The sequence below is a fragment of the Sitophilus oryzae genome, unplaced genomic scaffold (assembly GCF_002938485.1).
Source record: "Sitophilus oryzae breed Bouriz unplaced genomic scaffold, Soryzae_2.0 scaffold_966_pilon_pilon, whole genome shotgun sequence".
In the NCBI taxonomy this organism is placed as follows: Eukaryota; Metazoa; Arthropoda; class Insecta; order Coleoptera; family Curculionidae; genus Sitophilus; species Sitophilus oryzae.
In genome coordinates, this window is record NW_022147601.1 from 1 (window position 1) to 18,326 (window position 18,326).

The following is an 18,326-nucleotide window of genomic DNA, read 5'->3' on the forward strand; positions in this document are numbered from 1 at the left end:
TGATTATCTGCGCAACCCGATACATTCATTATTTTTAAAATAAAGTTCGGTTATTTCCACTTTTTATGCAAGTGAGTACACCATAATTGTTAAAAAGTTTAACGATATTGATTACATCGCCTTACGTCGCTTAACTTCGGTGTTCTAATGGGAACCGGTGTTTCGACGTAGCTGGGCCGTTGCCCCCCTTCCCATTTGAAAAAAGTTGGGGGATGACACCCCCGCTTAGAGGGTTGAAGATATTGCGATCATTTTTGGGGCAAAAGTAGTCCCCCTCACAAACAAAATTGACGTGTTTTTGAATTTTCTGAAAAAAAAAATTACTGGCCGTTATGCCTTGCGGAACGTTTTTGATGGGCTACCCTGTATATCTAAGTATTGGTGTACTCAGATTTTTGGAATAAATTTCATTACTGAAATATTACCATTTTCTTTTAATAGGACGCCCGGTAGATTATCTAATATTAAAAACAGAAATTATCTATATTTGTGTGGGAAAAAGTAAAAAACCTGCAAAAATAACACAGAAAAATGCATGTAGATATACGATACTGTATAATATATCGATTATAATGATCGGTTATAATGTGAACTTTGCAGTGTAATCTTGCACATGTTGTTAGTCATAAATTGTTTGCTTATGTGTTTACTGAAAATCGTTTTAACTGTAACGATATACTTGTAATTGTTGTTATTGATAAATTTAATTGAAATGCTCACTAGTTTTTTTACGGAATTAAAATAATGTTTGGTTAATAAGCTTATTAATACGATAAAGTGACATACTCAGTGCGAACAAATAAAATAAAAATTTCTAATAGTTATGATTATGTAGTGATTTATATGATCTAAAATACATGATATTTTGTTTGTAGTAGCAGTGAAAAACGTTTTTATATCTGTATAGTTTTGAATCAATATGAACTAGACAGAATAGTCTAGTTTAGGATGGTTAGTTTTGAAGAAGCCACCCAGTATGAAAGAGTAAAGTGTAGGGAAAATTACAAACATTTCCTTAAAATTGGAATAAAAATTTAAATTTTAAACTTTTTAAAATAAATCATTACCTTACTAATGATGTGGTAATTATTTCTTTTAAAATTCAAGGTATTTTTTACATTTTATCGCTATAGGAAGGAAAATGATTTATATCTAAATAGATAATAAACAACTAATGAAAACTATCTTCAATTGCATATTTTGTTTATCAATAATACATATAAATGATAAAGCTTCAAGCTACTTGTAAAATAACTTCAAATTTTTCTATCTGTAGACGTTTCAGTATGTAATAAACTGCAATAGGTGTGTCAAGTGACTTAAAAAGGTACGTAAGCTTTTAATTTTCCCTCTATATACGGAATTACTATGAGTACTTCCATAGAATACAGAATTCTATGTATTCGGTTTGTATTAGGAGTACTAGGTACTTACTCGAAACAAAATTTTAGACTAGACAGAGCGCATACATATTCTTTCTTTATTTAGGATTAAGGTATTATTTGTCTTTAATTTTCGAAAATAAATATTGTTTGATTAGAGAAAGCTAATATGTGTTTTGTGTTTAGTTTTGGTATTTACTTTGCTTGTACTGAAAAAACAAAACTTTTCATCTAAATATCAATTCAGACAAAGTAAATAAATATTGCCTTTTTTGTTTAATTTTATTTAGGCATTAAACTATTTCACGCTATTCAGTATCTAAAATATGTTTCGTGTAAATTTATGTCCTAAAATGCTTCGCTTCCGAGATACAAGGCGTTGGAGTTTTATTTTTAACATCAATAATTGGATGAAAATTGGCGTTTGGGTGTTTTTTGACATTAAGAAATTTGATTTCGATGGAAATATGATCCCTACCTTTGAATAAGAAGACTAAGGAAGGAACATATCAAAAATCTTAGGTACACCGCGATGGGCCTCAAATATGGCCGACTAAAATTCCGGTTTATCAGTGTCGTTCTAATTTTATTTAAAAAATGTAAAACTATGATGTAGGGTAGACTCAATAATTTGTTGTTTTATTTTACGTTGTGAATAAATGTTGGTAGTTATTAAAATTGTTATAAAAATATATAATTCTAATAAAAATAGATAAGTTATAATAAGTATTTATTAACACAAACATCCGATACGCTACTAAAGCAGGTAAGTCAAATTAACGTATCTAAATTCTTTGACATCTAATCTTTGACAAGTAATAAATAGAAGCTAAAATGCAAGAAAAATATATAATTTAGTTAATTTAAGTGAATTTCATAAATGATCGGTTTACTACACGTATGTATATTATATAGTCACTTACTAGCGAAAAGTTGTTCCATTATTTCACTCAATTTTTGCCGAGATCTACCGCACGCAACACAACCAACTATTTTAGAGTCTTTTTCGATAAATCGCGATAGTGTCACTGTTAATTTAAGCTCTGCCACAATTTCCATCTAGATTTACTACCTTTATACAACTATCAGTAGTAGAATAAATAATAAATAACAGAAAATAAGCTCCGTAAAGACTGACAAATCCACAAAATTTCAAATCAAATTCAAATGTGTCAAATGAATCGTCAAACAGAACTGTCAAGGATCCCCACCCTAGAGAGCTTTTATGGTGGCTTTTCCGCCCACCATGCATGAACACATGGATAGCATTATGCTCCTTCCTTAGTCTTCTTATTCAAAGATCCCTACTTATAGGGGGCGCCACCTAAAAGTATCTAGAGTTAACAGGTTTAATTTTTTGTCAATGGTGACATGTATTTATTATTTTGATTCCAAATATCTTGAAAATCATTACTCGTAGCGCTTTTACTAAGACTCCTTTTTTATGTAAAAAAAACGGTGGAAACGGTTTCATTCAGTAGTATAATACAAGTACGAACAAAATGTTATTACGCTTTAAAACAGTTTAAAAAAACATGTAGGTGGCGCCCCCTACAAGAACGAGCTCTTTAACGAGCTATATTGACATCGAAATCATATTTCTCATGTCAAAAAACACAGAAATTGTTTAGAAAAAGTCGAAATAAAAATGAAACTTTTACACCCTCTATCTCGGAAACGAAGCATTTTAGGACATAAACTTATAAGAACGTTTTTATATATTTTTATCTGGAGATTATGCTGCCGAAGTTTCCAGAATACAATTCGGACCACCCTGTATATCCAGCTCAGCCAGCTCTTGACAATATTTGCACTTATTTAAGACTCGCTATTTGTGTAAAAGTCACTGTCAAATGACATATTTGTTGTGCGATATGAAAATGTAATGTTTACTGTTGTTCCAGTTGTGGCATTGTGGTGATGGGGTGCACATCTTCAGCCGAAGAAAGGGCCGCTCTGGCTCGGAGCAAGGCCATCGAGAAGAATTTGAAAGAAGATGGGGCCCAGGCAGCCAAAGACATCAAGCTGCTTCTATTGGGTAAGTCGAGCAGTTCTCGTCTATTTCTTTTAATTTTTGTGTTTTGGTATAAACCTAATAGTCCTAATACTGTATTAGAGCAAAACTGTGATACGTAATTAGTATATCTGACGCCCCCTCACCAAAAAAAAAACAAAAAAAGGTTGTTCCCAAGGAACTTAATTGAAAAAAGCATAAATTTAAAGAAGCAATTTAAACATCAAACAAAAATTCATCTTTAGCAACTCAAGTACCGAAATTTCCACAATATGGCAAGCACTTTTAAAACAGACCGATGCTGGCGTCTTCACTGGACGGCGTCACGCTCCGTCACGAGTAGATGCCTTGCTCTAGTATACCGGGTGCGTCTCAAGTCTCAAAAGTGGCTCACCCCTATAACTTTTTTAGTTTTTCAGATAAAAAACGAGATTTGTGTTAGTATATTATGTTAGTATATAAAATAAATTAGTATTGAATGACGTATTCAAGTATTGTTTTTGGTCACTTCTTGTTTCACCAGAAATTACTATAAGTTTTGATTTTTAAATAACACCCTTGGTATTTTTTTACTTTATTTGATAGAAAATGACACTCTGAATGACGTATCATATGTCAACTTTTGACATTTTGGCATATGGTTTATTTGAAATTGTAACATGCGGTTCATAACGACAATTTGACTCGAAATAGCAATGTCTGTGGTACCAAATTATTCTTAAAAAAATGCTTTTTCCAATTATGCTAATGAGCCCTACATTGTTCTATTTGAAAAAATTAAGATGTGATTAAAAATACGATTTGGGCATCTTTTAAAGACACGAAAAACATTAGACGACCACATCTATTTTTCTAAGGTTCTTTGATTAAAAATTAGTGTTTTTAACACAGCCATGGCACTCAAGATTGAAATTTAAAATACGATTTTTTTAAACGAAAATGTCAAAAGTTGACATATGATATGTTATTCTATTCAGAAAATGCCATTTTCTACCGAATAAAGTAAAAATATAGGTGCCATTTAAAATCAAACGATGTAGTCATTTCCGGTAAACTAAAGACAACTGAATACGTCAATCAATCCTAATTTATGTCATATACTAATGCACCAAATCTCGTTTTTTTATCTGAAAAAAATAAAAAAAGGTGTGAGCCACTTTTGAGACGCACCCGGTATAAGCTCAGTAGATATACAGTATTTCCCCGGATTGTATTTAGAAGAGGAGAAACTTTTTTATTATTGACATTTTCAGAAAAATGCATTCTTCATTCGTTTATACTTTTTCAAATTTAGGACAAAAAATTCAACTATTATATTTTTATGGTTTTCTCATTTTTTTCTAAAACGGTATGAAAATTTGGAAAAGTGTAAAGGGGATTAACCATTTTAGAACAAGATGTCAATATGAAGAATGACGAATGATGCAATGACGAATAAAATGCATTCATGCATTTTTCACAATACATACCTACTGTATAATATTGGACAACATCGTACTTTCCATTGTGTTAACTATATGGTTATTATAAAACATTTTTACAGTGCTGAGTGGATATGATTGATTAATAATCAAGATACAGACTGGTGAAATCAAATACTTTATAAATATGTATATTTTCCAAAAAATATGCAAATACTCAGTTAATATTTTCTGACTCTTTTTACGGTACCATATTACGTTCCCCCACAAAGAAAATTGATTATATAATTAGTCAAATTAATTTTCCCCTTCTTAGAAACTCGCATCGCACCACAACTAATTATTTTATTAATTTATTCAAGACCTCTATACATAGGGAAATTAGAAATTTTAATTAGCGTCTAGACAAAACGCGGACAATCAGTATAGATCATAGACGTTAAAAAATATAGATTGCTGCCCAATCCCATAGAAAATCATCATTGAAAAAATTTTTAAGAGAGTAAAAAATGTGTATTATCAAATATGCTATCAAGGGCTATTAGATATATTAAAGTATGATCTGCGTAAAATGTTATTTCCACGCTTACCGTGACGTTGTTTTCACTCAATTACACTGTATTATACGCGAGATGATATTTTTTAATAGTTTTTTTTTATTCGTGTCCAGTACATAATGGATATTTCTTGGTATTCTTATCTGAACAACTCAGGTTCAACGAATTACGATGATTAAACTATCACAAGAGTTATGCATACATTGTATACAAAAGAATAATTTTACGAGTACTTTACTTTTTTATTTATCTAAGCTAAATAAATCAAAGACCAAAGACCGGTAAAAAAACTTCATTAAATTAGGTTTTGGCTTATATATTGTTTGTTTTAAGCTTCCCTTAAGTAAATTGACATGTTATTTGGATATAACTAGTTTTAAAATTAAAAAAACATGTATGTTTATTTGTCACAAACTTATTTTCTTGAATACGTTTGTATTAAATTTTATTTGTTATTGGATTTTCCTTTATAGTTGTTTAAACAAATAAAAACGCTTGTATTTACTTGTAAATTTAATAAAATAATAACGTTAACATTAACATTATACTCCCCGGCACAAAATTCTGCCACCCTAAAAATTTCACTAAGTTTGACATTTTATAACTTTTTAGTTTGGAATCAGATTTTTATGATTATGGTATCAGTGTGAAGATAAATTAATTGGCATTATTTTTTTATTATTTTAATGGCTTATATTCTTCGGTTAGGGGGTTTATACCGGGGTAAATAAAAACGTTGTTTTTTGCAATTATTTCAAAACACCCTGGGGAAAAAATGACACGGGCATTTTGGATAAAAAGCACTTTCCTGTAATCTTAGATGTATTCCTACATTTAATTTTTTGTATTATCCCATTATCTCTATTCTTTTTTGGGCTACAAATTTTTAAGTAAAATATTGATTTTAGAGATTCTTTTATTGACAAAAACAATAATTTTAATACCATTTGTTGCTGCTGCTCTAGCAGGTCGGGACTACAAGGTGGCCATTCCAATCCTCATAGTCCAACCTCATCCAGGTACACGTTAGTTAACGATTTACGTACTCGAAACGAAACGAAACGAAACGAAACGAAACGAAACGAAACGAAACGAAACGAAACGAAACGAAACGAAACGAAACGAAACGAAACGAAACGAAACGAAACGAAACGAAACGAAACGAAACGAAACGAAACGAAACGAAACGAAACGAAACGAAACGAAACGAAACGAAACGAAACGAAACGAAACGAAACGAAACGAAACGAAACAGAAATGAAACGAAACGAAACGAAACGAAACGAAACGAAACGAAACGAAACAAACGAAACGAAACGAAACGAAACGAAACGAAACGAAACGAAACGAAACAGAAACGAAACGAAACGAAACAGAAACGAAATGAGAAACGAAACGAATGACAATGAACAGAAACGAAACGAAACGAAACAGAAACAAGAAACGAAACGAAACGAAACGAAACGAAACGAAACGAAACGAAACGAAACGAAACGAAACGAAACGAAACGAAACGAAAGAAATGAAACGAAACGAAACGAAAGAAATGAAATGAAATGAAATGAAATGAAATGAAATGAAATGAAATGAAATGAAATGAAATGAAATGAAATGAAATGAAATGAAATGAAATGAAATGAAATGAAATGAAATGAAATGAAATGAAATGAAATGAAATGAAATGAAATGAAATGAAATGAAATGAAATGAAATGAAATGAAATGAAATGAAATGAAATGAAATGAAATGAAATGAAATGAAATGAAATGAAATGAAATGAAATGAAATGAAATGAAATGAAACGAAATGAAACGAATGCTTATTGTATTGCTAATAAGTTACATTAGCATATGTAAAAACATAAATAAATAAATAAAGCAAATCCCGCGATACAATAAATCGTCTGTGGCATACATACGCAGTATGTAGTTTTTCAGCTCTTTAACAAACCGAGTTAAGCTTGGTACAGTTTTAACATCTGAGGGCAGAGAATTAAACAGTCCTATACCATCACTAAAGAGGCTTTTTTGCATATATGTAATGTTTTAGCAAATTGGATATCTATCTCCTCTCTTGCTGGTTACTCGTACTCTTATCCTAACACGTTACCCCGCGCAACGTGAGATCTGGCATCATCATGCATCAGTATAAACTGATTTCCAAAGAAAGGAGCAAATGGAACGACAATTTCTTGGTGGACAATTTGGACGTCCTCAATATAACGGTGGGCATTGAGAGCTCCACTTTCAACAAATTCGAGATTGTTAAAATAGCAGTAGTTTATTTAAAAATGTGTAGCTCATAAAAGAATATAGATAATAGGATAATTAAACAAATGAAATGTTAGGAGTACATCTAAGATTACAGGAAAGTGTTTTTTTTATCCAAAATGCCCGTCCCATTTTTACCACAGGGTGCTTTGAATTTATTGCAAAAAACGAAGTTTTGATTTACCCCGGTAGAAACCCACCTAACGGAAATGTATAAGCTATTGAAATAATAAGAAATAATGCCAACAAATTTATTTACAAACTAATACCATAATCATAAAAATCGGATTACAAATTAAAAGTTATGAAACATCAATCTTAGTCAAAATTTTTAGGGTGGCGGATGTTTGCCCGGGAGTTTAGTTAAATAAATTAATGTATTAATGTCATATTACCTAAAATCACAAAACTTCAATTCTTTGTCTATGATTTGTTATTCGTTTGTAAATTATAATAAAAAATGTAAGCGTAAGTAAAGAAACAGTATAGTTTATTTACAAAGAATTATTTCAAATTTACAGACCAATAAATCAGAATAAAAAATAAATAAATGAACTAATTTAGAAGTACTTCTATTCAAAGTATGTCCAACAAGATTTCGACAGACGACATCCAAAAATGACAGAAATTACAATTTACATACGGGCACACAAGGGCTAAAATGACAGACTACAAAACTGTCAGGTATCCTTACTAGAGCATACCTGACAATTGTTGTTTGGCAGACGATAGTTTGTTAGTTTTTTAAAATCTTCTAAGAACATATCTTTTCTGTCTTTTACCGGTTGCTCTATTATTGATTCACCCCTGTGCACATTTATTTTTTTATCAATATTGTCAAAGTAATAACCTCGTTCTTGCAAAGTCACGTCTATTTTAAGCGTCTCTTTAATTGGTTGAGTGCGTATATACCCGGCGGGGTAAAGTAATTATCGCAAATGTACACGTTCTATATTTAGATAAAGGAGCAATATAACGAAAATATCATGTAACAGACCTCCCCCCTCCCCAGCTCTGTTAATTAGAGCAGGATACGTAACGGAGGGGGTAAATTAAAAATTAATGAACACCCCCTTAATACCTAGCGATCTAAAAAATGTTTATATTTATTTTAAATACACCTTTTACTCTATCAATTGAACTGGGTCTGCGTGAGACACCTTGTATAACAGCCTGGATAGCTTGATTTTACGTTTTCGACGCCTCTATGTCTAGAAATTTTCATATACCGACTAAATGAGTTTAGAGAAAGTAATTTAAAAAGCAAAATATGTGGTTGCTGGAAATTACAGGTTGTTAATGCCGGTGTGGTTCGTGCATGATATAGTTTTTAGCAAAGATAAGGGAAAAAGAATTATAATGCACGCACGTTGGGGGACAAAATATACGATGATTTACCTTTCTAAGATTCAAACCCTCCACATACGTTTGTAGTAATTATGTGTTTGTTTGAATCAGCTATTAGAAATATGTGAAATTTTTTATCATTACAAAGAAAAATAAAAAAAAACTTATTGCCACAAACTAACTTTTAACACAGGGTGGTAGATCACGATAAAAGAAACATAATATGTTCTCTTTACCGTTTTTCAAATAACTCCAAAATATTAGCACTTATTTAAGACTCACCCTGTATATTAAATCAATAAACATTCTTTTAGATTTTATAGACCTTTTTTATAGTATCTATCGCCGTTTTGGTTTGGTATATAGGTATATAGACTCTCTCTTTTTAAATTAAAGTTTATTTTATTGCCTTTAAATGCAATTTCAATGTTTCTATGTTTTTTTTTCGAAAACAGATCAAATAAATTTCCCTGTGTGAAAACACGCTCCACTATTTGGAAAAACCAAAAAGTTATTCCAGGAATGACGAAAAAAATAGTTTATTTAACAAACCCAGACTTTACACAATCATTACATACTGCCGTAAACCCATTTATACAGACATAATACCTAATACCTATATCTCTAGGTATATCTATACAGATATATACCGTATACCGGGGGTATCTAAATACGCCTGTTCAGATAAAATAAGTTGCATTTTATAAAGGAGTCTTTTAATTTAGTTTTTTTCTGTATATTCATTCCATTTAACCCAAACTAATGAGCTTTCAGCACTGTCATCCTTAATCATTCCGCGTTAATCATGTAAATCCGCACATTTAATAATATCTGAAAATGATTCATTATTATTTGTTGGGAAACTGTGGCCCATTGTATGAGAATTTTTTGTTTGGTTGCTTTGTTCTAACTCTTTACACACAAAATAGCATGAACATTAATATATCAATGTATTATTTGTTTTTGCTTAATTATTGTAATACAGGTATAGGATAGAGGTTTCTTTCTGATTCTTTTACAAAAATAAATATACTGGGTGGTGCATCATCATTGGAAATAAAGGAAATCCCATGCATAGATCCCATGCAAATTTTGGCTCCGCTGTTGACTTCACATCGAAGTCGTACATAGGTTTTTTTGGGTATGCTGAAAACACGTGCCAAATTTGAACAATTTTGGACATGCCGATTTTAAGTAATTTAAGAAAAACTGCATCTATTTTTAAGTTAAAACTGAACAGGTAACAATGCAAAACCTGGTAAATGCCAACATACCTTAACTTGTCAACCTATGATTTTGTAAATTGTATTTAGATCATTTTTTTTAAAAAACCTAGTAACGACTTCGTTGTAAAATTAACAGAGCACTCAATATTTTTTGGACAGTTCAAAATTTGCAAGGGATGAAGGGATTTCCTGTTCCAACGCCGTTACACCACCCGGTATATGCTTACTCCCGTCTATGCTACCCCTTCCCCGCCGTATAATGGGATGTTTTATTATTTTTAGTTAATCACTCGGTGCGGAATTTTTTCTTTTTTCCTCTAAATTTATCAGTATCAACGTCATATTTATATTGTTTGTATACAAAGGTGTGGGAAGCCGCATTTTCATTGGATTTTATTTATATGCCGCACTGCCAAGAACACTAACAATTAAGGCTGGTTCATTAAAATTTGAGATTTATGTAAAGCCTTTATTTTCCAAGATTTTTTGAAGATTTGTTGCATTTTTTTTATTAAAAAGGGCTTCTTTAAAGAAGAGGTCAGGTATAACATATTTTTTAAAAAATTATTCTACCTAATCATTATTTATTTTATTTAAATAATATACAGGGTGTCTCAGATTTTAATCGGGAAAATTTAATAGACGATAGAACTTGCAAAATATAAACAAAAAGTTCATATCAACTTGTAAGATTTAAAGCTTCCTTTTCGAGATACACGGTGTTAAAGTTACTTAAAAAAGAAAAAAAAATTAAGATATTTGAAAAACCATTTAATCGATTTTGATATAATTGACCCGTTTATAATACTTACCATGGGACTTAATTTCCCTGTTTGAAATTCAGGTAATTAGATTTAAGTTTAATGTCCAGAGTCCAGGGGCGGCGGTGGGGCATCACTGTTAAAATATTTTAAAAAGGAAAAAATAGGCACGCCACTGCTTTTTTAAAGTTTTAATGTTATTTTTGGTTTTATTAATTACAAATATTATTTTTTGTCTCTTGACTTTTTGTCTAACTTGCTTACTTCTTGCGAAAAAACACTCCAGGGTGGAGTGAATAAATTTATTTAATTTTTTTCGCCAGAAGTAAGCAAGATAGACAAAAAGTCAGGAGACAAAAAATAATATTTTTAATTACTAAATCGAAAAATAATATTAAACTTCAAAAAAGCAGTGGCGTGCCTATTTTTTCCTTTAAAATAATTAACAGTGATGGCCCACAGCCGCCCCTGGCCATTAAACTAAAATCTAATTACATCAAATTAAGTCCCATAGTAAGTATTATAAACGGGTCAAGTTATATCAATATCGATTAAATGGTTTTTCAAATACCTTATTTTTTTTTTTCTTTTAAGTAACTTTAACACCCTGTATCTCGAAAAGGAAGCTTTAAATTTTACAAGTTGATATGAACTTTTGTTTTATTTTTGCAAGTTCTATCGTGTATTAAATTTTCCCGATTAAAATCTGAGACACCCTGTATATCGAAATATATGAAATCGAAAATATGAAAAAAGAGAAGCTTATTTTAATCATCTGCTAATGATGTTAACATGGTTAGCAAAACGCGTGTCAAGTTCAAAAGTAAAGTGTTTTGGTGTATTGTGGTGAATTAGTGTTTTTATTCAGGTTTTATTTTGCTTCAATAATTCTGCACACATGAACTAGCGTGAAATTTATTGATTAGACACAAAACACCATAAAACGACAGTTAAACACACATTAATTATGTTGATAACATTTATACCAATCATTTACAATATTTCAATACAGCTTCTCAAATTATAGGAATATCATTGATTTAAAAAGGTAAATTGAAGCAAGGCCAATTGTATTTAACAATAAAAGTATTCCCTCTATTTTAATACTAAACTAATGAGTCAAATACAAAAATCCAGCACGAGATTGCAATTCTACGAAACTGGCTCAATTATATTATGATAAAATCAGAAAATATTCACGGTAGATTTGCCCATTATTAAGACCTATTCTCCATAATAAACTCATTTTTCATGTTTGTGCCTTTCACGCTTTACCAGCCTGTCGATACGAGTATAATTAATAACTTGAACAATTCTGGCTGAAATATTTTAAAATTTACATTAAAACGATAGACTATAATCGTATAATAATCGATATAGATAGAAAAAAAACAAAATAATGGAATTATAATGGACAGGCCTGCAACTTTGTAGGTCATTACTGGACCTGACAGTGGAAAATCGAAACGGAAAACATATGTGCTCGGCGTTGTCGGATTGTGCACAGATTCTCGTTTATTCAAGAATGGGCGTAACTAACCCTTTTTTATTTTTAGTATTTTTCTAAAGGTTCGTATATATGTATTGACAGGTATTTTATAGAGTACTAAATGATGTTTTGAATCTCTAAATTAATATAATTTGCTGAAATCACACAGCCGTAACCGGGCCGGAATAATTTTAATTCTAAGTAAAATTATACTAAGAACATTTGATTATTTTGAATTGCGTTCATTTTATACTTGGAACTCTAAATTTGACTAATATTTTGACCTAATTTTTGAATGCGATCTGAGTTAAACAGTTTGAGACATTTGAAAATTATACAGGGTGAGTAGATGAGATAATTAAGAGCAAATATTTTTAGAGCTGATAGATCCCGAGAAAAGAAACATATTTTTTCTTTACCATTTTTCAAACGAGTCCAAAATAACCGAGTTATATTATTTTGAGAACCGCTGGATCTTTTCTGGATTTTCTTTTTTAAGTAAGTTCTTTAAGCAGTTAAGAAATTATGTTTTTTAACTAAAAACTAAACAAAATTTTAAAAATAAATTAAAAAAGTTAAAAATTTTCAAAAAAAAGTTTTCGCGAAAAAAACCTCGTTATCGTATTTCTGGGGTCGAAATATACTACCCCTCAGAATATTTGCACTTATTTAAAACTCACTACTAAGTTACTTTAATTCTTAAAAAAGATGACACTAATTAACATGTTATTGTTAATTTGTGATATTTTGCATGAGTAAAGTCTATCCAGCGAGTTAGGAAAGATTTCGATAAAAAGTGACAAAAAGTAAAATTAAAAGTGAATAAAATGACAGACCACTGTCACTGTCGTGTGTTTACTCCATTATTACAGCTATTCGAGTGTTTTAAAATTATGCATGAGCTTGTGCATGTTCGTTACTGGATTCACTCAATCGTCACTGGACACAACAATCACAGAGCCATACTCTTGGTTGAGCTTCTGTCTGTCCCTCATAATATGACTGGCTGTTTCTTGTTTATTGCTGATAGTCGCATCAGTGTGCAGTCCAATGGTATCGTCGAGACTCGTCTGAGAATGCCTGGATCAACTGGCAGAACGGAACAGAATTAAATTATTCTGGACACAAACGAACTGCTAATGCTCAGCAGGAAAAAAACGTCATCCTTAAAATTTTCTTATGTATATCCTGAGCCGATATACAGGGTGTTTCAAAAAACATGTGCCATCTCTCGTGGTGAGATTCCTCACGTAAACAGGGTGTTAATATAATTTTCTTCCATGCATTTTTAGCGTTTCCAATGAAATTATAAGGGTAAAAGTTACTATAAATGGGACATATTTTAAAGCTTAAAAAATGTCGCCATATTCCCGAGGGACGTGCATATGGGTTATGACTGGAATATTTTTCTAAAAAAAGAATGTACGCCACTGACGTTTTTTCTCTTGTTAGCGAAATAGTGTCAGCAGTTTAAAAAATGCCGATTAAAAGTTGTCTCTTGATATTTTGTCGATTTCGGCCTCCTTTATGAGATAAACGCATTTTTATTAATTTGCCTTGATCCAAGTATAATGGTAATTTAAAAAAAAATAATATCATTAACTTGCATAAGTTTTAAAAAAGTATTCATTGATTCCTCATCAAAAAATATGAAAAAAAGTTCCTATAAACATGGATATGGAAATGCATAGTTTTAGAGTTACCTACATGATGTTAAAACTTTTTAAAATTAGTTTTTTTGTAATTATCTTAAATATCAGTATTTTTTTTAAATGGCTGTTGTTTGGACTAATAGTAATAATAACTAATAGTAATCATATTTGATAATAAATTAGGTAAAAAATATATAATTTAATTTTATTAATTGTGATTAATAAAATTGCGTTTATTTGATCAAGGAGGCCGAATTCGACAAAATATCAACAAATAACTTTTAAATGGAATTAGACGGCCTACACAATTTTGATATGAAAAGAAAAAAAAGTCAGTGGCGCACATGTTTTTTTTTGAAAAATATTCCAGTGATAACCCATATGCACGTCCCTGAATAATTTATCGACACTGTTTTAGCATTAAAATATGTAGCACTTATAGTAATCTTTACCCTCAAAATTTCATTCGAATCACTAAAACTACTTTGAAGAAAATTATAATAAATCGAAAGATTATTAAGATTTTAACACTCTGTAGCTGCGAAACAAAGTAGATTCGGACTTATGTTGACATGAAAAAATATTTTATTTTTACGTGAGGAATCTCCTCACAAAAGATGTTTTTTGAACACATGTTTTTTGAAACACCCTGTATTATACTTAACTCAGAATGTAACATCTGTTATTAGTAATAGTACATTTCCTTAGTTTGATGTTTTGACACAACAAAGTTGTCTTTTGTAACTAGAAACATTCTTCTACGCGTACATTATTTCGACCGCAACAAATAAACCGGAGCATTATTTTTAAGACTCGAGCGAAGGTGCTTGCTCGCATTAAAATAATAAATTTAGCTCGACATCAAACAAATAAACCAAATACCGGCTCTAATGACCAATAAACACCGCAAATTTACTACAGTTAAAATACAGCAGTGTGTGTTGTTATAATTGAAATGATTCGTTAGTATTACAGAGACGCGAAACTTTATCGATTTCACTGTGATTTGATTCCTGATGTTATAAATATTATTTGACGAGTCGACAACCGTAACAGAAAGAAAAAAATCATAAAATTACACCTCCCACGCACACCGTATCCCCCGGGAAATAACGCCGCGCATGAATTTCCCACTATACAGGGTGGTACGAATTGTATTCGGGAAACTTAGGCAGCATATTCTGCAGATAAAACTTAGTAGAACAGTTCTTATAAATGTATGTCCTAAAATAGCTTCGTTTCGGAGATACAGGGTGTAGAAGTTTTATTTTTATTTCGATTTTTTCCAAATAATTTCTGAAGTAACGTCAATATTTGGATGAAAATTCGTGTCTGTGAGTTTTTTGAGAAGAGAAAATTGATTTTGATGTCAATATTACTACTACTTCTAGGGGTGTCATCTTTGCTTAACTGTTTTGGAGTTGTGTAATAACTGTTCATCGGTAGGTACCTGTATTACGCCCACTTAGTAAAAAATTATACATTTCCGACATTTTTTACGTAAAAAAGGTCTCTTGGTAAAAATCGCTACGAGTGACCGTTTTCAAGATATTTGGAATGGAAATAGTCAATACATGTCATTATTGACAAAAGTTAAACGTGCTGGCTAGATATAGTCTGTGAAACGAATAACTTTGAATTTGACAGTTCCCACGGGCTTTTCTAGTGTTAATTTTATTAGGTTAGCAACTTGCGACCATGCTGACGCAATGCCGTCTCTAATAGAACAGCCTCGGAGCGAGATTTATGACGTCACGCTAACATAATTATTCCTTATATTTGACTATGGCTGAAATCGTACTCCATAGTCAATGTAGATAGTTTCAGTGTTCAGAATAATAATTTAAAATAAATATGTGGTCATCTTTTGACAAGTTTATATTAGTTTATTAATTGCAGTAAACATTATGTGGTTTGGTTTGGTGTGAATATTTTAGCAAAATAAAAACACTAAATCACCACAATACACCAAAACACTTTTACTTTTACACTGGACGCACGTTTCGCTAACCATGTTAGCATCATCAGCAGATGATTATAAACTAAAGTACAATCTACAAGCTGAGCGTTTATATACTCGCTCAGTGGGCCCCGAGTACAAATCACTAAGTGAATATTTTATATGCAATTTTTTGGATTATATTCGACACTATATTTTTATATGACACAACACTGATGAAGGCTATAATGTTAGCCGAAACGTTTTTTTTAAAACCATTATACATATAAAATGACAGCGATCTTTATTTCATAGCTATCCCTGACGCCTTTTTTTCTATGATATTGTATTATTTGCAAATATAATTTTTCGAACATTGATACTTGCAAAATATACATATAAATTTTGTGAATGCAAATAATAATACATCACTATTAGTAGATATTGAACGTTTTTTGTTAAATTAGATATATTTTCAAACCCCAAAATTTAAAATATATTTTACATTTTACCCATTATCTTATGTACCTATTCATTATTTGTATATTGTAAAACATTTGCTGCATTTGTATGGTTCATAGTTTATTTGTCAAAGTATTTATTACTATAAATAGGTATATATTATATTTATTAACTGTATATTATGTATATTTCATGTAAACTATATCATTTTTAAAATACAAACCAAAAATACGAGGAATAATTATGTTTCCCATGTATTCTACAACATATTTATTAATCCGTATCTAATTAGCGTGATGTCATAAATCTCGCTCCGAGACTGTTCTATTACAGACGGAATTGGTCTGATATTTAGAAATGTCAAAAGCTGATGACATTTTACTTTTGACAATTATGCCATTTCGTGTTGATTTTTGCAAGAAGAGGAAGAACTGTCACTTGTTTTATTATTTTCCTTTTCTATTTCACGTAAGTAAAAAGAGTTACCTATCTGATTCGTTCAGGCACTCAATTTAAAGAATACTTAAAGAATATCAGTAACTTTTTTGATAGAGGGATTTTATATTTGCCATGTTGGTAAAAAATAACGGTCAAAATTCAAAGTTATTCATTTTATAGACTATAGTTATTACTTATACTAAAATAATAAATTTGAAATTTTTTACTGTCAAAGGTTCATCAACAGAAACTGTTTTATCATATTTTTTTCTAGAAAAATGTATGATTAAATAAAAAAAAGTTCCCAAATTCAGTCAAATCACTATCTAGTCGACATGTTAATTTATTTGTCAATAATGACATGTATTGACTATTTCCATTATAAATATCTTGAGAACGGTTACTCGTAGCGAGTTTTACCAAGAGCCCTTTGTATATGTATATGTTTTCACGCTGTAGTTTTATACAGGTACGCACAAAAAGATATTACTCTTCAAAACAGCTCAAAAACATGTAAGAGGCGCCCTCTACAACTAGGAGTTATATTGACATCGAAATCAAACACCAATTTTCATCCACATATCGACATTAATCAGAAATTATTTTGAAAAAATCGAAATAAAAATGAAACTTCTACACCCTGTATCTGCGAAACGAAGCATTTTAGGACAAAAATGTATACGAACTTTTTTACTAATTTTTACCTGCAGAACTCGCTGCCCATGTTTCCCTGGCATACAGTTCGGACTACCCTGTATAGTCGTTGTCGGGCGGGATTTTTTCAACGACGGCAACAACGCGCACGCCAGCCTCCATGGCCGATCGCGCCGCGAACCGCGAGACGCTCCCACCGTTTTCCGTCCTTGTTCATTCAACAAGTGCACGCGAGACAGCGAGTACGATCGAGGGTGTTTTGCGCGTACGAGCGTTCAGGGAGGGGCAGATTCCCCTAGAATACGCGAACGCGCGGTGCATGAGTTGTTCCGGGATTATTGTATGTGTTTTTGGGAAAACTAACGAATTGCCGGTGGTACGTGAGTAATTCGGTACGATATGTTGTAATAAATCGAAAAATTGGTGTGATTTTCTCGGTTTTTCCGACGACAAAGGTCCGCCATTTTCGTGCCGCTGTCAAGAGGGGTAATTTGTGCGAAAAGTGCGAATTTTCAGTGACAAGAGCGAATAGGAAAAATCTGGTGCAATTTTTTTAGAGTGGGCGGTTAGTATACTCAGTTAATTTTCAAATATCAAAAAATCAACTGGTTGGGGAGATGTTTCGAATATTATTTCTGATACAACAAACATAATATTATTTGTTATATCCAGTTGCTGAGATCGATAATATTCCAGGTGAACTTCTCCGATATC

The 18,326-nt window shown here is 31.2% G+C and overlaps 1 protein-coding gene across 3 annotated transcripts in view; it reads left to right on the forward strand.

Annotated features, from left to right (window-relative positions):
- Window positions 1–1,267: 1,267 nt before the first annotated feature.
- The window catches only part of LOC115891145 (guanine nucleotide-binding protein G(o) subunit alpha), a 49,316-nt gene continuing 32,257 nt past the window's right edge, over window positions 1,268–18,326 (forward strand). For 2 of the 3 annotated variants that reach the window (XM_030911545.1, XM_030911543.1), the window contains exon 1: window positions 17,849–18,177. Coding sequence is in view for 1 of the 3 variants with exons in the window: in XM_030911544.1 (XP_030767404.1) it covers window positions 3,303–3,420 (118 nt within the window). In the remaining 2 variants the exon portion in view is untranslated. Of the gene's footprint in view, window positions 1,328–3,286; window positions 3,421–17,848; window positions 18,178–18,326 lie in introns of those variants that run through there. The other variant, XM_030911544.1, reaches the window with a different exon arrangement.